General features: G+C 38.0%; 1 protein-coding gene across 1 annotated transcript in view; it reads right to left on the bottom strand.

Moving 5' to 3' along the window:
* Positions 1–23,177, bottom strand: part of CFAP54 (cilia and flagella associated protein 54) — a 374,000-nt gene that overhangs the window by 206,105 nt on the left and 144,718 nt on the right. Inside the window, 7 exon segments of the mRNA XM_017893969.1 lie at positions 919–1,021; positions 6,466–6,601; positions 6,705–6,928; positions 14,915–15,142; positions 16,689–16,870; positions 18,687–18,829; positions 22,548–22,778. Coding sequence (XP_017749458.1) covers positions 919–1,021; positions 6,466–6,601; positions 6,705–6,928; positions 14,915–15,142; positions 16,689–16,870; positions 18,687–18,829; positions 22,548–22,778 — 1,247 coding nt within the window.

Genomic DNA, 23,177 nt, shown 5'->3' on the forward strand with positions numbered 1-23,177 from the left:
AAAAAAAAAAAAAAAAAAAAAAAAAAAAAAAAAAAAAGATGCTGGCAAGGTTATGGAGAAAAAGGAACACTTATAAACTGTTAGTGGGAGTGTAAATTAGTTCAACCATTATGGAAAACAGTGATGCAATTCCTCAAAGACCTAAAGACAGAAATACCATTTGACCTAGCAATCCCACTACAGGATATATATATATATCTCTACAAAGGAATATAAATTGTTCTATTATAAAGACACATGCACACATATGTTCTTTGTAGAGCACAGCTGGAAGAACATTAGACAAGTTATGTAGAGCAATTAGCAAAGAAGTGGAATGAACCTAAATGCCCATCAATGATAGGCTGGATAAAGAAAATGTGGGACATATATACCATGGAATACTATGCAGCCATAAAAAAGAATGAGATGATGTCCTTTGCGGGAACATGGATGGAGCTGGAGGCCATTATCCTTAGGAAATGAATGCAGGAACAGAAAACCAAATACCACATGTTCTAACTTATAAGTAGGAGCTAAATAATAAGAACACATGGACACATAGAAGGCCTATCAGAGGGTGAAGAAGATGGAGAAGATCAGGAAAAACCACTAATGGGTCCTAGGCTTAACAGCTGGGTGATGAAATAATCTGTACAGAAAGCCCCCATGACACAAGTTTACCTATGTAAACTTTCACCCGCACATGGACCCCTGAACTTAAAAGTTTAAAATAAAATAAACAAAATGTGTTTTAATCCCCTTAAGTAACATTTATAGCAACATAAGATGGCAAAATCAAATGCATTATTTTCAGTCAACTAAACCTGCAAAAGAAATTTTTACAAACATACTAATTATGGAAGGTTTGACATGCAGAACACAATGGCAAATCTTGATTTAGAGAAAATAAACCTTCAAGCTAAGACTGGTTCTGACCTGAAGAGATAAGCATTTTTAGTAAATCTGTGCAGTTGCTTGTTTCTTCAGTGGTTGAAGAATTAATCTTAAGCTGCTTCCCAACGAAATTTCGGCAGGTTATCTTTAAAAAGAAAGATGAAAACAAATATTAGTCGGGTATTTATAGTTAAAAATTTGGCTTACTTGAAATGTTTCTCTCACTTTTTATTTATCAGAATAAAGAGATATATAACAATGCTACAAGTAAAAGCTGGCAGAATAGCATCTAATCATGAGAACTTTCATGAAAAAAAGCAGCTCCATAATTTTTGTATTTCTTTTGTACAGCACAGCTGGAAGAACGTTAGGCAAATTATGTAGAGCAATTAGAATATGATTTTCTAATATTCTATAAATTCACTGGTCTAAATATATCTTCCATTATATAAGTTAAAATATAATCTGCTTTCCCAATGGCAGATTTTTCCACCCTACTTATAATTAATGCAATTTTAATTTCCCTGGTGAAGTTTTTCAGAACTAACTTCCTCTGTAGTATTTTGATAATTTATTTTCTAACAGATGTATGAGTCCTAAGATAATAAAATATCAGAAAACAGAAAAGTTTTAAAGAGAAAAAAATATTTTAAAGGGCCCAAGACCCTCTTCTCTCCATTTCTTCACTCCCATCCCTTGAACTAACCTATCACTCTAAATGCAGCCCTCCTGGAACCCCAGTCTGATATAGATGCTTCTTCTTTATTGTCCTCTGTGGGTAGTACTTTTATAATGAGACGTAAATGCAGCCTAATAAAATACAAATTCCTTCCCACAACCTCATAAGGCCCCACTTGATCTAATCTTTTCTATTTCTCCGGGTTCATTAAACGGATCTTTACTGAACACCTATTATGTGCCAAACACTGGGACAAGAAGAAGGGATGATGTAGCAGAGAACAAAATAAACAAAAACTCTAACTCTTGTGAAACATCTTAGTGGGAGAAGAGAGATAATAAACAAATAGTGTGGTACATTATATATTAAATAATTACAAATGATCTAGAGAGACATAGAGCAAAAAGGTACATAGTTGTAAATAGAGTAGTACGGAAAGGCCTCACAGAGAATGTAAAATTTAGCAAAGATTGGGAAAAGGTGAGGGATTCAATGTGGATGTTTGGGGAGCAGCACTCCAAGCAGGGGCAACAGCAAATGCAAAGACCCTGAGACAAGAACACCTTATGCAACAGTGTGGTAAAAAACCTGCTGGGGAGTAATAGGAGTTACTGGAGAGATCAGGGGGATATGTCATATAGGATGTATTATATTAAGATCATGACAAAGATGTTCACTTTACTCTAAATAGGGTGGGAAGCCACCACAGGGTTTTAAATAGAGGTGTGACAGGACCTGACTTGGGGTTTAAAAGGTCATTGTATCTGCTGCATTAAGAATAGATTACAGGCTGGGTGTGGTGGTTCACACCTGTAATCCCAGCACTCTGGGAGGCCAAGGCAGGTGGATCACCTGAGGTCAGGAGTTCGAGACTAACCTGGTCAACATGGTGAAACCCCATCTCTACTAAAAACACAAAAATCAGCCAGGTATGGTGGCTCCCACCTGTAATCCCTGGTACTCAGGAAGCAGAGGCATGAAAATCACTTCAACCTGGGAGGCAGAGGTTGCAGCGAGGCGAGATCGCTCACTACACTCCAGCCTGGGGACAGACTGAGACTCCATCTCAAAACGACAACAACAAAAAGAATATATTCTAGGCTGAAAGTGGGGTTGCAGGGTGATTAGGAAGTCACTGCATTAACCCAAGCAAATACAACAAGGTCCTGGATAATAAACAAATAGTGAGGTACATTCCATAGTATATTAAAGAGTCAGTGTTGGAGGTAGTGAGCAGTGCTCCAATTTGGATTGTATTTTGAGGGTAGAGCTTTTGGTTACCAGTTGGAAGGTGGTGTGAGCACAAGAGAGAAGGCAGGGATGTCTCCAAGGTGGCTGGCAGCCAGGACAGGGGGCTTGTCCTTGAAGAAGACTTAGCAGAACAGGCTTGTTTGAGATGTGTTAAATTTAAGAAGTGTATTCCTCATCTAAGAAATGATGTTGATTGGCCAAGTTTCATGGATCAACTTGGTTTCAGATAAACTATGAGGAGGAAAGAGAGGGAAGCATCCACTTTCTGGCATACACACACTTCACCCCAGTTATTCAATCAAACTAGGTGCTACTGTGAAGGGATTTTTGAAGATACTAATTAAATTGACTTTAAACAAGGGAGATTACTCTCAGTGGACCTGACCTAAGCAGATGAGTCTGACATGCCCACAGTCTCCAGGACTTCAAACACCAGTAGCAGCTGCTTCTACAACTGTCCTCTCCTGGCTGGATCTTCCCTCACTGACCGCCTATGAGTAACAGCCTCTGTCCATCTGGGGTTCCTTCCTGCTCATGATCCTGATTGCCTGCCCTATGGATTTGAAGCTTGCTTAGATGGCCTCCACAATCATATGAGCCAAATTCTTATAGTAAATCCTTTGATGGATAGCCAGCTAGCTACCTAGACAGATGTGATACTGTAAAATATATATTTGGTCTTGTCCCTGTTTCTTGACATACAACTCCTAAAATCCTTGGAATCTCCAAAGTGGTATATTTTTGTATGCTAATAAGTTGATTGATGGCTGGCAGCCCCTAAGTAGCTTCAGGATAGGGGCTGCTCACCAGAAAGACCACGGCAGGATAAGAACTTTCAGCCCTATTTCCCAACCTCTGCAAAGAAGAGAAGGGTGGGTTAAGTTGATCGTCAATGGCCAATGATTTAATCAATTATGCTTTCATAATGAAATTCCATTAAAAAAAAAACAAAGGACTGGGTTTAGGGAGCTTCTGAATAGCTGAACACGTGGAGGTTCCTGGAAGGTGGTGGATCTGTGAAAGCTCTGTGCCCCTTCCCCTCTGCCTCAGCCTATGCATCTCTTCATCTGTATCTTTTGTAATTTTCTTTATAATAAACTGGTGAATGTAAGCAAGTGTTTCTCTGAGTTCCGAGAGTCACTCTAGCAAATTAATCGAACCCAAGGAGTGGGTCATGGGAACCCTAATTTGTCGCCTGTCAGTCAGAAGCACAGGTCACAACCTGGGACTTGAGATCGACATTGGAAGTCAGAACAGAGCTCCCAACCTCTGGGATCTGATGCTATCTCCATGTAGATTGTATGGAAATTGAATTGAAAGACACCCAGCTGGTGTCCACTGCAGAACTGATTTCTTGCTTAGTGGTGGGAAGAAATCCCCACACATCTGGTGTCAGCATCATGTTGTAAGAACATAGTGGGAGACACTGAGTTTATTTTTTCCCCTAGATTCTATCTAGATAAGATAGACCTGTCTTACTAGTTTTGCTCTTCTGGTTGAACTTTGGCTGATAGAGGCAGTTAGATATATCAACACAAAATTCAGGAGAAAGGTTTAGAGTGCAGATGTAATTTCAAAATTCATCATCACAGAGATGGTACTTAGACACACAGACTGAATTAACTCACTATGGGAGAGTATGTGGATGGAGAAGACAAGGAGTCCAAGAACACAGTCTTCGGGCACACTCACATTGGGACATTGGGGAGAAGAGGAAGCAGCAACAAAAAATCCTTGGAAGGAGCAGCCTCTTCTTTTTCCCATGCCCCTTGTTTGCTACAGGCCTTCTTTCTGTCCCACTCCAGAGCATGGGCCATTCTTCTTCTCTTGGGCTACAATGCTCTTTCCCTAGATCATTGTACAGCTGGCCCCTCTCATCAAATGCCATCATCTCCAAGAGGTCTTCTAGATCATCCTTACTAAAGTTAGCACCTCTCACCCAGTTCATCTCTAGTCCATTGACTTATTTTCTTCAGAGACCTTATAATGATTATAAGTCTTTCTACTCATCTGTTTACATGTTGATTTTCTGGCCCTATTTCTAACCCTCTGAAATTAAACTTTATGAAGCAGGAACTCAGAACTGTATTCTCACCACATAGAATATGCAGGAGGCAAGGCTACCACTGGGCCACAAGGAACCTTTGTGAGAAGAAGAAAACGGAGCCCTTGCTGGCTGGATGCAACACCTCAAGCACATAGGCCGGTGTGGCAAGGAGGGGTTGGATTTCAGGCCCCACATATGCCAGGGGCCCTTGGGCAGGTCACACACAGTACAACCATGTGCAATGGGTCTGACTGGGTAGTCAACGTACTTTGTTAAATTAGTCAATGGAAGAATGTTTTTATCTCTTTTCTCTGCCAGATTCAAGATATACCATGACTTTCAAGGGCCCTGGGTACTTTTGCCTTCGTGAGTCTGTTTCTCCATTGAAAAATATTAAAAATGGTATTTTATAATTGTGTTGATATAAATACAAGAATATGAAAGTAGAAATTCAAACACTTTCTTTGCCCTGAAAGTTATTTTTTTCTTCTTATTTTAAAAGAAATTAATACATTTAGTGGGCCCCTGAAAGCATTGTGGACTCTAGATTACAGGGGCTCACGCCTGTAATCCCAGCATTTTGGGAGGCTGAGGTGGGAGGATCACTTGAGGTCAGCAGTTCAAGACCAGCCTGGCCAACATGGTGAAACCTCATCTCTACTAAAAATACAAAAATTAGCCAGGCATGATGGCAGGCTACTCAGAAGGTTGAGGCAGGAGAATCACTTGAACCCAGGAGGTGTTGAGATCAACATTGGAAATCGGGGCAGAACCCCCAGCCTCTGGGATCTGATGCTATCTCCAGGTAGACTGTGTAGAAACTGAATTAAAAGACACCCAGAAACCCGGGAGGCGGAGGTTGCAGTGAGCCAAGACCGTGCCCATTGCACTCCAGCCTGGGCAACAAGAGTGAAACAATTTCAAAAAAAGAAAGACACCAAGCAGGTGTCCACTGCAGAACTGGTTTCCTGCTTAGTGGTGGGGAGAAATCCCCACACATCTGGTGTCAGAATCATGTTGTGAGGGCATAGTGGGAGACACTGAATTTATTTCTTCCCCTCCAGAGATAAAATAGACCTGTCTTTAGAAGTTTTGCTCCTCTGATTGAACCCGGCTGATACAGGCAGTTAGATATATCAACACGAAATTTAGGAAAAAGATCTACAGTGGAGATGTAATTTTAAAAGTCATCATCATAGAGATGTACTTAGAGCCACAGACTGAATTAACACACTAAGGAAGAGGTGGAGGTTGCAGTGAGCTGAGATTATGCCACTACACTCCAGCCTGGGTGACAGAGCAAGACTCAGTCTGAAAAAAAAAGCAAAAACAAAAACATTACAAAAGTATCATGGGCTCTAGACTCCATCCCCATTGTGCTTTATGGCTAAATTAGTCTTGGCCTGATATGAACTTATTGTGGAAAGGGAACTACTGTTTGCCTTGATTGCAGGCTCTCAACAATGTTTGTTGATTTGAATGATAAATGCCAGTAAGTAGAAACACTAAAGCAGAAATAATAAGATTTATCTGATTTCTAAATCCTCGTACTTTGTATGTGGACTAATTAGAAATCACAACAGCATGAATAATAGAACTAACTTAAACTTACCTTCTCTCCATATTCAGCCTCATACCTTGCACAAGGTTGCTGGGTAATATCTGGGCCCTTGAACTTGTGTATTCTCAGCAGAAGCTGGCGCTGTGCATACACCAGGAGTGGTGTCACTTGTTCTGTATACCTCTCACTAGACAGGGGAAAAGAATACATTAAAAAGAAAACATTAGTTAAAAGACTTTTCTTTTTCAATGAAGTCTGTTACTTTTAATTGTCCTTAGATGAGTACTTACTGTGAAACCGTATTGAACTGAATGGCAAGCGATACTAGTGTTTCCCATTTTTCCACTTGATATAAAACTTCCAGAGATTTTAATACAAAGTCGTGGATCCATTTCAAATCAACCACATTTACATCATCCAAAGGATGCTCAAAAGTAAGACTAGAACCACCGTTATCATTTTTAATATTCCCATAACAACTTGGAACACTGAATTCTCCTTTCTCTTCAATAGGCTGCAAGTAGCACAGTGAAAAAAAAAATGTGTAATTTCAGATTTTACTCCATATTTTTTCTGAAAACTGAATGTGATAAAAATGTAACATGGAAAAGAACTCAACTGAAAAGAAAAAATATTTTTCTCATGCAAGGCAAAGCTTGATAATTTGATACAGTATTATCCAACAAAGCTTGCTGTGATGATGGAAATGTGCTATATATTTGTGCTGTTCATTATCGTTCCCTATAGCCACTAGACACCTGCAGCTACCAAGCTTTCGAAATGTGATTAGTGCAACTGAATTTTTAATTTCATTTAATTTTAATTAATTCAAGTTTAAATTTAAATAGCCACATATGGCTAATGTTTACCATATTGGACAACACAGATTACCGTCTATAGTTCTTGGTATACAGTCACTATCCATTTAAGTAAGGATATGAAATCAACTATGGTAAGATTTTTAGGAAAAAACAGACTTTAGTATAAACACATAACAAAGTCCCCTAATATACATTGGTTACATTCATAAATTTATACAATAATATGTCCATTCCTAGATGCAAATGTCACACCTATGGAGGATGAAAGCATCAAGGAGACCCTCTTTTTGACTAAAGAGTTACTATGTAACAATCGTGTTCATGTCCTATGAGTTCCTAACACATTTATGTAGACCTCTGGAGATTAATAAGGTAAAACAAAGCCTCTTAGATCCATATAAGGGCCAGATTATAGCCCAAAACAGTTGGGTAACTCGAGTCCAGCCTTCCCATCCCAATAATACCATTAAAAGTAACCTATATACACGGGTGGGAAGTATCAACAAAAGTAAAGGATAAACATCCCCTCTAACAAGAGCTGTAGTCTTGGAAGTTAGAAGAGACTTTGTAAGTCATCTGGCCGTGAAATGAAGTATGCATACCTGAAGTCAGGCTGTGTAGGTATGAATAGCAGGTATAGCACCAGTGACTTACATGAATTTGCTTCCTCAGCATCGTGCCCAGCACATGGGACATACTTTTAGAAAGTAGTTGACATTTTATTTATGCTATGAGTTCAATACTTGTAATTCACTGATTCTACAGTAAGTCTTCTAGGAGCACAGACCTGCTATCAGTCAGTCATGCCTATGCTTTATTTCTGGGATGAAGGACAGGGAAGTCCTCTGTAGTTATTACATTATCTCATATAGTGTTTATCAACAACGAAGCTGAGGGCCAGGCATGGTGGCTCACGCCTGTAATCCCAGCATTTTGGCAGGCCGAGGCGGGCAGATCAACTGAGGTCGGGAGTTCAAGACCAGCCTGACCAACATGGAGAAACCCTGTCTCTACTAAAAATACAAAATTAGCAGGGCGTGGTGGCGCATGCCTGTAATCCCAGCTACTCAGGAGGCTGAGGCAAGAGAATCGCCTGAACCCGGGAGGCAGAGGTTGTGGTGAGCCAAGACTGAGCCATTGCATTCCAGCCTGGGCAACAAGAGTGAAACACAGTCAAAACAAAACAAAACAAAAAGCTGATATTTTATCTCAATTGTCTTGTTCAGCACCTATCTCTCAGTTGATCGCAATCCAAAAGGGGGCGGGGGGGAAGAGAATTATCTATTGACCTCCTAAATTTGGCAATATTGAGAAATAAACAACACTGAGAAGAAATAAACAAGACTGATACTTGGAGATCAAAATAGCATATGGAGATTGAGGATTCTGGCACAGACAAGGCCAGACTCTTTTAAAATTTTGAAGATTTTGTATGGGCCATGTGTGATTTTTTAAAAACTTTTTATTAGAGAAAATTCCCAACACTTACAGAAGTAGGGAAAGTAATATAATGAAACCCGTGTGCCCACCACCAGCTGCAATAATTATCAACTCTTAGGACACACCCACTTACCCCATTATTTTGAATTATATCCCCAAAATTATATGAATTAATCTATTAATATTTTAGTATGCATCTCTAAAAAAGTAAAATTAGTTTTACAAAACATAACCACAATACTATAATCCTACCTAAAAAAAGACATTAGCAGAAGTTCCTTTAAATCATTATTGAATAATTACACTGAAGAGTGTTTCTATTTTCCTTATTGCCTTGCAGCTTTATTTTTTTAACTGTATGTGTTAGTTTGATTAAAATAAGGTCCAAACATTGCAATTGGTTATATCTCTTGTCTTTTTTAATTTATAGATTTCATCTCCTCCTTTATTAAAATTTTTTGTTAAAAAAATTTGATTGTTTTCCTGTAGAGTTCCCACAGTCTGAATTTTACTGAGGATATTACCATAATTTCATTTAAAATGTTCTTCTGTCCACTGTATTTTCTACAAATTGTGGGATAAATGTAAATATTCTATCTGATTCCAGTTAGATTTCTGTTTTTTGCAAGTATACTCCATAAGGTGCTCGTGATCCTCCAATTCATTCATTAAGAATCACAGAAACCTAATAATTCTAATTCCAACATCCTTTCTTCATTTATTACTTGGATACTTTTGTAAAGAAAAATTCCCCTTCATCAACTATTTGGTCACCCTCAGATATAGTTCATACAGGAGGTAAGGTAGTCAAGCATTTTTTTTCCCAAAGAAGTCCTGTTTCCTTTAGTGATAAATGGTTTTTAAAGGCAACAACAGTCTAGGTCCTAGAGTTGACATTTCTTTTTGAAACCTCTGAACTGCTTTGACTTCTTTGGTGGAAAAAAATCGTATGTATGGGTCTATTTTCAGATTCTCTATTTGTTGCATTGATATATTTCTCTCTTTAGGACAGTATCATACTCTCTTAATTACTGTAGCTTTAGTATGCCTTGATATCATATATATATAGTGAGTCCTCCAAATTTGTTCTTTTAAAAATTTTTTTTGGCCATTCACATTTTTTTGCATTTGCTTATAAATTTTAAAATGAATTGTCAATTTATACACCAAAGAATGCCTATTGGGATTTTCATTGAGATTTCACTGAATTGACAAATCAAATTGGGAATAATAGATTTATTGATATTAATATATGTCTCTTCATTTATTTAAGTCTTCTTTAATTTTTTGTAATGTCTTATAGCTTTCAATGTAGAAATATTGTGTAAATTATACATATTTCTAGATATTGATATTTTGGATGATATTTTAAATGAAATTGTTTTTAAGTTTTCATTTTCTCATTTTCTGCTAGTATACAGAAATACAATTTATTTTTGTATATTGACCTTATATCCTACTTTTTTAGTTCTAATCATTGCTTTGTAGAACACTGAAGAGTTAGAATTCTCTATGTAAAAAATTATGTTATCCACAAACAAAAACAGTTGTATTTCTTCCTTTCTAATCTGTGTGCCTTCTGTTTCTTTATCTTGCCTATTCGCACTGGCCAGGATTTCTGGCATGATGTTGAATAAAAATGCTATGAGCCGACGTCCTTGCTTTGTTCCCATTCTTACAAAGAAGTTCATAATATTTCACCATTAAGCATTATGTTATCTGTAGATACTCTTTTTTCAGTTTGAAAGAATTATCCATTCCTCGTTTGCTGAGATATTTTAACATGAATGGACACTAAATTCTGCAAATGCTTTTGACGCATCTACATCAAAGGCCATATTTTTTTCTCCTTTATCCTGTTGTATTGCTCCATTTTCACACTGCTGATAAAGACATATTCACACATGGCTAGGGAGGCCTCACAATCATGGCAGAAGGCAGGGAGGAGCAAGTCACATCTTACATGGATGGCAGCAGGCAAAGAGAAAGAGCTTGTGCAGGGAGACTCCCCCTTATAGAACCATCAGATCCCACAAGACTTATTCACTATCACGAGAACAGCATGGGAAAGATTCAATTACCTCCCACCAGGTCCCTCCCATAACACGTGGGAATTCAAGATAAAATTTGGGTGGGGACACAGCCAAACCATATCACCTGTTAATATGGTGAATTATATTGATTAATTTTTTTTTTAGATGGAGGTTCACTCTTGTTGCCCAGGCTGGAGTGCAATGGCGTGATCTTGGCTCATTGCAACCTCTGCCTCCTAGGTTCAAGTGATTCTCCTACCTCAGCCTCCTGAGTAGCTGGGAATACAGGCATGCACTACCATGCCCGGCTAATTTTGTATTTTCAGTAGAGTCAAGGTTTCAGAATGTTGGTCAGGCTGTGCCGCCCAGTTCCCAACAGCAGTTGGGAGTCCTGTTTAGAGGGGGGACTGAGAGGAGGTGCCAGCTGGGCTTCCTGGGTCGAGGAGGGGCTCAGAAAGCTGTGAAACTCACTCATTTCCTGCATCACGACTTACTTCAGTCCTGGATGAATAATATTGAAGATATATGCTTAAAATATTCCTAACACCAGGATGTGTGCATGTGTTTTCTTCCCCAAGAAAGCTATAAACAGCAAAAATTTTGCTGTAAGTTTCCCTGTGTCCTCTCTCCCTCTCTCCCTTCCCCCTCCCCTGAAACTAAAGTAATAGGAATGTTAACTGCCCATTTTTCTGTGACCAGCGGACCTTATCTATACTCCCAATTTCAATTTCTTGCAAACATACTTTGTACAGTCCTGTAAGATCCTGTCTCCTTTGCCATGCCGCTGCAAGGTTATAAAGTAGATAAAACCTAAGTTGCAATTCCGGTTTTCCTCAAAATCTAAGACATGTCACAAAATAATTTACTGCCTTTGTTTCTCATTCTGGTAACATCTTCCTGCTGCATGTATTTCCCGCTTTAAAGAGTTTAAAAGGCAATCGTATAATCTAACTCTGGCTACCCATTCAGGACCCCTTACACGCTGCAGAAGATTTGTACTTTCACTCTCTGCTCAATAAAGCCTACAGTTTAAAAAAAAAAAAAAAAAAAAAAAAAAAGAATGTCGGTCAGGTTGATCTCGAACTCCTGACCAAAGGTGATCTGCCTGCCTTGGCCTCCCAAAATGCTGGGATTACAGGCATGAGCCACCACATCTGGCCTGATTGATTTTCAAATGTTAGCCTTAATTTCTGGGATAAACCCTACTTGATCATCATTTGCATATATTTTATATATTATATCGTCCTTTGCATATTCTATATATTGCTACAATTGATTTGCTGACATTTCATTTAAAAGTTTTGTGTCTATGTTCATGAGGGATATTAGTTCACACTTTTCTAGTTGATATCTGTTAGGGTTAAGCTGGTCTCATTTCTAAAAAATAAAAAAAAAAATTAAGTGAAATAAGCCAGACACAAAAAGACAAATATTGCATGCTCTCACTTATATGTGGCAGCTAAAAAAATGTAAGCATATGGAAGTTAACACTGAAAAGGTAGATAACAAAGACTGGGAAGGGTGGGGGCTAAAGGTGAGAGGAGAGGATGAAGACAAGTGAGTTAAAGGAGCAGTAAGATAAAAGGAATAAATGCAATGTTTGATAGATGAGGATGACTGTACTTTACAAAAATGTACTGTACTTGGGTGATGGACACCCTGAATACCCTGGCTTGATCACAACACATTGTAGACATGTAACAAGTTTTCTCATATACCCCATAAATTTTCACAAATAAAAATCATTGGTATAAAATTTATTATTTCTTCCACGTGTGTTTGCTCAAATTTTCCAGAGAAATATTGTGGGTCTGGAATTTTCTTTATGTGAAGGTTTCTGATTATGAAGTCAAGTTTGTTATAGTATATTTAGGGCAATTCATATTTTCTGTTTCTTCTTGTATCAGATTAAGTTGTGCTTTCCAATAAACATGTCCATTTCACCTATCAAATTTGTTAACAAAAATTGATATTTCCTTTTTTTAATATGTATAGGATTTGTAGTTATATCCCTCCTCCACTACTAATATGAGTAATTTGTGCTTTTCTCACTTTTGTTCTTCATCAGTATTTCTGAGTACACCAGATTTAATAATTTAAAATTTAAAAGATCAAATTTTGACTTTATTGTTTTTGCTTTATATTTATCTAATTGATTTCTGCTCTTATAAATTCCTTTATTTCTTTTTATTATTTCCTTCCTTCTCTTTATTTAGTTTAGCTTTAATTCACTCTTCTTTTCTACATATAAACACTTAGATAATTGATGTTATATGTTATTAAGCATTTAAAGCTATAAATTTCCCTCTATGCCCTGCTTCATTTGAATGCCATACATTTTGATGTGTTATTATTAGTTTCAAATATTCTTTAATTTCTCTTGTGTTTTCTTCTTTGACTCACGGGATATTTGGAATTGTATTATTTAATTTCCAGATAATTGGAGATTTTTCTTCCTATATTATGGCAATCCATTTATAATTTAATTCTGTAATGGTCAAAGAACATACTCTTCAAGAGTTCAGTCTTACATTTTTGAAGACTTATTTTTGCCTCTGCATATGACGCATCTCGGTGAACACACCACGTGCACTTGTGCTCTGTTTCCATTCCACCTGGGTTTACTGTACCACAGTTTTCACATTAACTACCCAGAGTTAGCATCAGACTCCACAGGTTTAAGGGCTCCAGCTTCCATAAGACTGCCCTCACTTCAGATACCAGCCACAAGTCTCAGGTCACCTAATCTTCTGACAGACCAGCTATAAATTCATGGATTTCCATAGCCCCTTCAAGTTGATAATTCACTAGAATGACTCACAGAACTCACTGAAAGCACTGTACTTAAATTACAGTTTTATTATAAAGAAAACTCAGGAACAGCCTAGTGAAGAGGTACATGGGGTGAAGTCTGAGAGGGTCCCTGACACAGAGCTTCCATGCCCTCTCCCTGTGGAATCAGTGCATGTCACCCTCCTGACACATCAATGTGTTTATCATCCAGGAAGTTCTTCAAGCTTTGGATGTCCAGAATGCATTTTGAATTTTTCTTATCAGATGCATACATATTTATGATTGGTATGTTTTCCTGATTAATCGATGCTCTTCTTAACACTAAATGTCCCTCTTTATCTCTCATTTGCTCCTTGATTTATATTATCTTGTCTAATAATATAGACTCATCAGCTTTTTTATCTTTACTGTTTTCATGGTATATCTCTTTCCATACTTTTATTTTCAATCTATCTGTTTATTTATATTCAGAGTGCTTCTCTTAGTAGACAGGTACATGTGTCTTGCTTTTTTATCCAGTCAGACAATCTCTACCCTTTTTTTGGCATCTTTAACCCACTTATATTAAACATAGTTATTGATATCATCAAGTTAGAGTGAATGTTTTCTACTTGTTTTCTCTTTGTCCCATGTTTTGTGTTCTTCTGTTCCTTCTTCCCTGCCTTCTTTTGAGTTAATTGAGCATTACTTAGTCTTCCCTTTTACTTCATTGACTTTTCAGCTGTATCTCCTTTTTACTAGTTACTCAAGGGATCATCAAATATATCCTTATCACTTAGAGTTAATATTGTGCCACTTTATATAAAGTGTAAAAGCCTTAATAATTTGCCCTCTTTGTCTTTTCTGCTATTGCCAAATATTTTCCTCTAGAAATGTTGTAAGTCTCATGGTGCATCGTGTGTATGTGTTTACTAATCTTCAATGTGTTTAGGTTACATTCTATTTATATTACTTCTATTTTATTTCCATGCTTTAAACTACAGTGTGATAAATTTTAAATGGCTGTAAATTCTAGCAGACCAGAACAATAGAACAGGACAGAGAAGCAGTGGAATAAAGATCAACCGATCACATCTTTATTCAAGCTATGTGATCTTCCTTGGAATCTATTTCTTTATCTGGCAAAAAAATGTTATAAGGATTAAGTGCATTAAGGCTAATTTATGTAGGGGCTGGAGTTCAGTTAATGTTACTTTCCCTTCCCTATAACAAACTAGAGTTTCAGGCTAAGCTATTGTTAGTTAACATCAATGCGAGTTATATATTGTAAACAAAATTATAATGAGAAGCAAATGAAATGTACACAAACCAAATGAGAAATCAAGAAAAATATCAGTTTCTACTTATACTGAGATGCACAGTACAATGATATTTTAACTGAACATAATAAAATAATTACCAAAGTGTCCTTACCTTAATAGAATTGGTATTTTGTAGTTGTATTAACATGTCAATAAGTAATTCCGCTCCCAAATAGAATGGTAAAACAGAGGTGCAGAGGAAACCATCTTGGCTAATAGGAAATGTTTTATCAAGATCCACTGCCTGTTTAAGAAGTATTTGTAGTTCCTGAGTAAAGTTCCATAAGGCCCGACAGCAGTTCTGAAGCAGAGTCCAATAGCCACCACGATGAGCAAGAACCTATGACAAACACAAAATTTAAAAGACCTCAAAGTTCCAAAAGTTAGGGATCTCTGAACAAACTTCATCTTTTGCAAATATTATACGTCAATAGTAAAATAATTAACATCATTTGTTAGTGTCACTTATATGAGTTAGACACCGTTATATGCATTCTCATTTAATTCGAACAAAAATTTCCTTAAGTTAAGTGCGCACTAGGTACCAGTATTTTACCCAATTTACAGATGAGGAAATGGAGCCATGGGTTCAGCATTGATAACTTGCTGAAGGTCATGTGACTTGGAGTCATCTGACTCCAAAAATCCCATTGTTCTAGGTGTGAGAATTCAGCAGCGAGCAAGGGAAACTGGGTCTGCCCTCACGCTGCTTATGTTCATTTCGGGAGACAGACACTAGAAAAGTAGACCTATGAAAGCATAATTTCAAGCAATAAGAAGTTTTATAAAGAAAAATAAAGCAGAAATGAGTTTGAACCTGACAGAGCATGACAAGACAGTTTGCTTTAGACAAGGTGGTCAGGAAAGAAGTCCTCTCTGATGAGGTAGCATTTAAGCAAACATCTGAATATTGAACAAGTCATGTGAAAGTGGCAGTGAGGGTGTTGGGTGGAGAAGAACATTTGAGGCTCAGGGAACAGCAAGGTGAAACTGAGGGCTGAGGATGGAACAAACTAAGTGCTTTCAAGACTGCTGACCCATGGGAGTGGGCTAAACAACAGCAAAAGCAAGAGGAGCTGAGCTCTGCAAGGTGCTCAGGACCAGCTCTTACAGGGCCCTGAAGCTGGAGGCCAGGATAGGATTCAATGCTCATGGTCAAAGCAGGTGATCCAGGTTTACATTACATTATGTAAAAATCACTGTCCACTCCATGGGGCATATGAGAACCTGTCTTCCTTTCTTATATAGAAAGGATAGATTTCTCCTTACCTCTTGAGGAGTTTAAAGTATATGCCCTTCCTGCCACGAAAAAAAGAAACTGATTTCTCTGTAGCTAACAATTCCAATTCTGGGTTTAATCATGTCTCATATAATATTTAAAAAGAAAAAGAAAGAAAAGTATCTGAGAGAACATGGAAGTGATGGGAAGAAGGAGACCGGGGGCAGGGGCAGGGTTCTCCTGTAGCCTAGAAAGATCTTTCCCTGTGCTAGAAAGAAGAGAGAGATCTATGGTACCCCCAAGAGAGATCAAGTCCCCATAGAGGAACCCCTTGCATTATGAGCGAACCCCATGTCTCGGCAGAGAGGTGCACGCATATTCATAGGAACTGCATGAACAGGGACAAAGGCCACCTGGGCTCTGGGTGGATGGATGACAACGACTAAAGAAGCTTCCCTGCTCTGCCTGACAACTGGAAAACACATGCCCTCAGTATCACTGTAAGTACACCTCAAAAGTGACTTAGGCTACACCCAGCAAGATGAGGTCTCAAAGTCACAACTAAAATTATGTATAGTAAGAAAATAAACACAGTGTATCTTACACGCCCGAGTTCATGGGCTGAAATTTCGGTCTACAACACTGCAAACAAGAAAGATTGCATTACCATTGCTCTCCTGCAGTATAAAAAGATTTTCATAAAATGATCCATTACACACAAATTTGCTCCTCGGTCCTTTTCTTTAGCACTAGAACCTGATTGAGAGTCTGAGTCATAAACTTTTTGTGTCTTGGACATATTTTCATCACTCATTTTGGAATTAATAAATGTAGAAAATTCTTCAGCATCTACAGTACAAAATAAGATATGACATGATTAAAACATAGAATTAAGTTCCAAAAAACACAGTAGGTGATAAGGATCAAATGAGTAATTCAGGTAACAAATGGTACACAAATTTGGAGAAAGGACAAGATTATCAGAGATACAATGAACCAGGGAAAGTTTCCAGAGAAGGAGACATTTGGGTCTTAAAGAATGAGCATGATTTAGCTATATGGGCAAATACAGAGAACGTCATTTCAGACAAAGTCGATGGCAAAAGGAACAATGCAGAAGTAGGAATGTACATGATTTTGAAGGGAACAATAGAAAATACCACTGTCCTTTCATTTCCTCCCAAACAGGCCATTCCTAAGACACATATATCAGAAAGTGAGCTGCACCTCTGGAGTTAGGCAGTGCAGCAACCTCGGCTATGCATTCCCCTGCTGGTGTGACATAAAAAAGAAGGCTTTCTCCTGCCACCAACTTCCTCTTAGAACCCTACATTAGACAGTAAGTCTCAGTAGCAAAATATTCCATTGCCAATTTCATGGTCGGTCTTAGGTAGAGAGCCAGTTTAAAAAAAAAAAAAAAAAAAAAACTCAAGAAACTATATCCTACAATCTATATTCAAAAATCAGACTCTACAGCTATGGAATTCACTTTCAAATACTTCACTATACGCAGTTGATATGCACATACCTGTGAAGTCTAATCTATATCCTAGAAGAAATCAGAAAGCATGCCAAGTACTTCAAACATAAATTAACACTCCTGGGGCAGTTAACTGGCATACCAAGAACTCTAGTTGGCAATAAATCCCACAGCACTTAAAATGTCATTACTAAAAGTCTATATAAGTGAGTCTGTAAGAGCCTAAAGGTATTAGAAATAAATTTTTATTTGTGAAATGAACCATATCATTGGTTAGAAAGTGTCCAGGTTCCACCATCTTTGCAGAAAAGTGGTGTGGGAATTAGTCAGGTTTGCTGGACTACAGTTTCCAGAGCGCACCCTGATCAAGAACCCTGTTTTTGGCCAGGCACGGTGGCTCACGCCTATAATCCCAGCACTTTGGGAGACAGAGGCAAGTGGATCACAAGGTCAGGAACTGAAGACCAGCCTGGCCAACACAGTGAAACCCCGTCTTTACTAAAAATACAAAAAATTAGCCAGGCGTGGTGGCACGTGCCTGTAATCCCAGCTACTTGGGAGGCTGAGGCAGGAGAATCGCTTTAACTCAGGAGGCGGAGGTTGCAGTGAGCCGAGATCGCCACTGCACTCCAGCCAAGGTGATAGTGCGAGACTGTCTCAAAAAAAAAAAAAAAAAGAACCCTATTTACCTGCATTGCATGTTTCTACATTTTGGAGCCCCCTGTCACCTGACTAGATAACAAGGCTTCATTCATTTTAGAGGGAGCTTTCTTAAAAGATGCTGGCTGGAAATCCTAGGGCAATGGTGGATTCCCCTGAATACAAAATCAGCTATCATGATAGTTTGGGTGCCTGCTTGTAGTAGTATGTTTGTAGCAAGTCTTCACCTATCTTGAACCACCAATATTTAATTTAAAACATTATATTTGCTGAACAATCAAATTGGCTAAGGTTGAAATACAAAATAGATATTTCCAAATATATGTAATATCATAAAACTATAGAAATTTTTTAAAATAGAGCAAACAAGAATCTCCTACAAAATATCAAAACTCAACTAAATTGCTGGTCCTCTGGAAAACTGTGCGTATACCTTTGTGTGTCCACGATGTGTATGTGTGTTGTGTTGTTTAGTGAATAAAAATCTAGAGGTAACTTGATAATAAACTAACGTGTTTATTTTACCTGATGGTAAGTTGGCCTTTCTTTTTTTGGCTGTAAGGAGGAAATCAAGCATTGCTTTATAATTTTCCACAGTCAATTTTCTTGTTGGTAATACTGTTCCTGAATTATACAGTGAGAATATGTTAGGATCAAATGATCGGAAACTGCAAGGGGGGAAAACATCACATTAAAAAACAATATAAGCAAAATTGAATTAAAATGTCAATTCAATCTATTCAATGTCAAATGCAATCTATTTTTATTTTAAAACATTTGTGAGTACTCCCAAATTTTAAATCATGAAGGATTTTGGCACTTAATCAAAGCCCAACATGTTTTCATTAACTTTTAAAATTATACAATGTAATTTTGCCCTTAGGAATTTTAACATCAATATATATTTCTCTGAAAGGGCCCTTGAAAATGGAAATAAAAATATCTGTGCCCACTCTGTGAGCTCTGAAAGAACAATTTATTTCAACTTAAAACCACCTGATTTGAACAGAACTCAGTGACAATGATTACTATATAGAGCAATGTGTCCATAATTAAGGTCATTTCTTTTTTTTATTTTTTATTTTTTTTGAGATGGAGTCTCGCTCTGTCACCCAGGTTGGAGTGCAGTGGCGTGATATCAGCTCACTGCAAGCTCCACCTCCTGGGTTCATGCCATTCTCCTGCCTCAGCCTCCAGAGTAGCTGGGACTACAGGCATCCACAACCACGCCCAGCTAATTTTTTGTATTTTTAGTAGAGACAGTGTTTCACCATGTTAGCCAGGATGGTCTCCATCTCCTGACCTCATGATCCGCCCACCTTGGCCTCCCAAAGTAATGGGATTACAGGCGTGAGCCATTGCACCCGGCCGTTGTTTCTTTTTAAAAATAAGGTCTAGGCATTAAACAATCTTGCATCAAAAATAATAAATAGTTTATATTCCTTACTCATTATTTTTGATGCAAGTTTGTTTAATGCCTAGACCTTATTTTTAAAAAGAAATAACATTGATTCAAGTAGAACTACCATTTGATTCAGCAATCCCACTACTGGCTATCTACCCAGAGGAAAATAAGTCATTATTCAAAAAAGAAACTTGCACATGCATATTTATAGCAGCACAATTCACAATTGCAAAATCATGGAACCGACCCAAATGTCCATCAATCAACGAGTGGATAAAGAGATTGTGATAGATAGATAGATAGATAGATAGATAGATAGATAGATAGATAGATAGATAGATAGATGATAGATAGAGACAGAGATAGATAGACATAGATAGATAGATAGATAGATAGATAGATAGATAGATAGATAGATAGATAGATAATGATGGAACACTACTCAGCCATAAAAAGGAATGAATTAATAACATTTGCAATGACCTGGATGAGATTGGAGACTATTATTCTAAATGAAGTAACTTAGGAATGGAAAACCAAACATCAAATGTTCTTACTGGTATGTGGGAGCTAAGCTATGAGGATGCAAAGACATAAGAATGATATAATGGACTTTAGGGACTTGGGGGGAAGAGTGGGATGGGGGTGAGGTTTAAAAGACAACATATATGGTGCAGTACTCCTCAGGTGATGGGTGCTTACTCATGTAATCAAATACTACCTGTACCCCAATAATTTATGGAAAATAAAATAATAACAAATACTGAGTATATGTTAACAGATTTAAAAAATCCAAGTTAGCACCAAGTTATCCTGACACAAATTTGATCATTGTGTTATTGTGTTGCCAAGTGATCATGCATGAAAGGTCATGTACAACTGGGAGCCCAGTGACTTCTCAGAATTCAGAGAAGGGTAAGGAAGCCCATCTGTTCTGAACTGTTTTCCCTGTTATGGCCCTCTGAAAGGCTTCCTTTGCCAAATGCCTTCAAAGTCAGTCAGGCTGCTTCTTAAATGCCAGTCTGGTCTAGCCCACACAGGAAAATGGTCTATCTGGAGACATTTTTGCAAAGGTTCAGTTTGGTAGTGAGCTTAACCAAAATTCTGGAGAAACAGAAACTGGGACCAAGTTGATTGTGAGCTTCAACCTGCATTTTTTCCTCACTGGATTACTGAAATAAATACCCTCTAATTCATGTCTTGTCTCCAGTCTTTCCTTCCTCCAATCTACTTGGTAAGTTGCTGCCAGAGACATTTTTATCATGGCCCTGCTCAAAAACCCTCAATAATCTTCTACTGTATGTAAAATAAAGCTCAGATTTAATAGACATTTAAGACCCACCTTGATCTAGTCCCAGCCTCCTTTTCTATCTATTTCACACCACTCTCTTTCATATACCCTAGATTGTGGTGAGACTATTTGGGGTTCGCATCCTGTGTTTTCTACCTGGGCTCTGACTCATGTTCTTCCAACTATTGAGAGTGCCTATTTCCTTCTCTGCACATTTCTTTTTTTTTTTTTTTGAGACCGAGTCTCGCTCTGTCGCCCGGGCTGGAGTGCAGTGGCCAGATCTCAGCTCACTGCAAGCTCCGCCTCCCGGGTTTACCGCCATTCTCCTGCCTCAGCCTCCGAGTAGCTGGGACTACAGGCGCCCGCCACCTCGCCCGGCTAGTTTTTTGTATTTTTTAGTAGAGACGGGGTTTCACAGTGTTAGCCAGGATGGTCTCGATCTCCTGACCTCATGATCCGCCCATCTTGGCCTCCCAAAGTGCTGGGATTACAGGCTTGAGCCACCGCGCCCGGCCTTCTCTGCACATTTCTAAACCTTGCCTATCCATCAAGACCCAGGCCCAGTGGCTCCTCCCTATGAAACGTGTATTGCTAGTTCCAACCTAGAGGAAAAGCCTTCTTCCAATAACAAAGAAGATTGGATTTGTACTTCCCTTTTACCATTCATTACAAGCTATTCATGAACATTTGTGACATACCCTATCAGACCCTAATTAGTATATCTGGTTCATCTTTGTATAGCCATTGCACCTAGCTCAGTGCCTTGTATCTTATAGGTACTCAATAAGTATTCTTTTTTTAATGTGTGACTTTACATCATCCTTTTAATGGCTACAAAGTATTCCATATTATGTATGTATCTTCTATTTTTATCTCCCACAGCACTTAGCCAAAGACACTCAGTAAGAGCTTAAAAATGTCTATTGGGTAAATGATAGAAAATTGACATTGGATGAGTAAATACAATCTCTGTTTATAGAGGCTTAAACTATGCCTCTATGAAATAGACATTTGACTAATGCCTACTAATATCTACATTTATTCTATAATTCATATTAAACTTCTCTTGGAATTACATTTTACCCTTGCACTGAAAGCTAGATCAACAAACATATTCAAGCTGTAATAAATTATCACTTATATCCAGCAGGTAATTGGGAAAGATTCTGAGATTAAAACTTAATAAATAAATCATTGGTCAGTGATATAGTTTGGCTCTCTGTCCCCGCCCAAAGCTCACCTTGAATTGTAAAAATCCCCACGTGTCAAGGGCAGGACGAGGTGGAGGTAATTGAGTCATGGGGGCAGTTTTCCCCATGCTGTTCTCATGATAATGAGTCTCACAAGATCTGATGGTTTTAAAAGCATCTGGCATTTCCCCTGCTTGCACTTCTCTCTCCTGCCACCATGTGTAGGAGGACGTGTTTGCTTCCCCTTCCACCATGATTATAAATTTCCTGAGGCCTCCCCAATGGAACTGTGAGTCAAACTAAACCTCCTTCCTTTATAAATTATCAGTCTCGGGAAGTTCTTTACAGCTGTATGAAAACAAACTAATACAGCCAGTATAAAGATGAGAAGTACTCTGTAAACCTCCTTAAGTTGTTAGCACCATTGGAGCTCTGAACATACAAATACAATCCATGTTCATGAAACTAAAAAAGTATTTTTCATCAATAATATACTATACCTGACCATCATATGTGAAGTGCCAAATTTCATCTTCGTACGCTCCCCTAGCTTTTGTAAAACCAGGTTAAAGTGTGCACCTGCTAGATACAGGTTCATCTGAGCTCTCCAGGGCATCTCTTCAAGTGATACACGATGGAACCTCTTTCTTTTAACATAACCTAATATTAGAGGATTCAAGTAATCTATCAGGTATCGTTGTGCTGCTTTCCTAACACTGGTTCTCCTATTTCTGTCAAGGGAGAAAGAAGTGTTGAAATTACACAAAAACTTTCAGATATTTAATAAAGAAGAATCATTCCAATTTAGAAAGAATACATCAAGAAGTCACTTGACTGCCCTTATGCAAACGTTTCTGGCTTATTTATCATTTCTGCAGTGCTAAAAATATGAACCAGGGTGGTTAAAAAAAGGCACAGAGATAAGCACCAGGGACAAAGACACCATGTATTGTCTTCAACCCTCTCTGAAGTCTGTGTCCTCAGCTCAAACCAAACAGAGCTTTTCTTTTTCATAACCAAAAGGCCACTGAGATTAGACAACAAAATTAGGATATGATGTTCACATTCATCAACTAAATTCAATATTAAACAAGAAAATCATTTCTCTGTATTGGTCCTTGAGGAAGAAA

Source organism: Rhinopithecus bieti, unplaced genomic scaffold (assembly GCF_001698545.2).
Source record: "Rhinopithecus bieti isolate Rb0 unplaced genomic scaffold, ASM169854v2 scaffold_23405, whole genome shotgun sequence".
NCBI classification, from domain to species: Eukaryota; Metazoa; Chordata; class Mammalia; order Primates; family Cercopithecidae; genus Rhinopithecus; species Rhinopithecus bieti.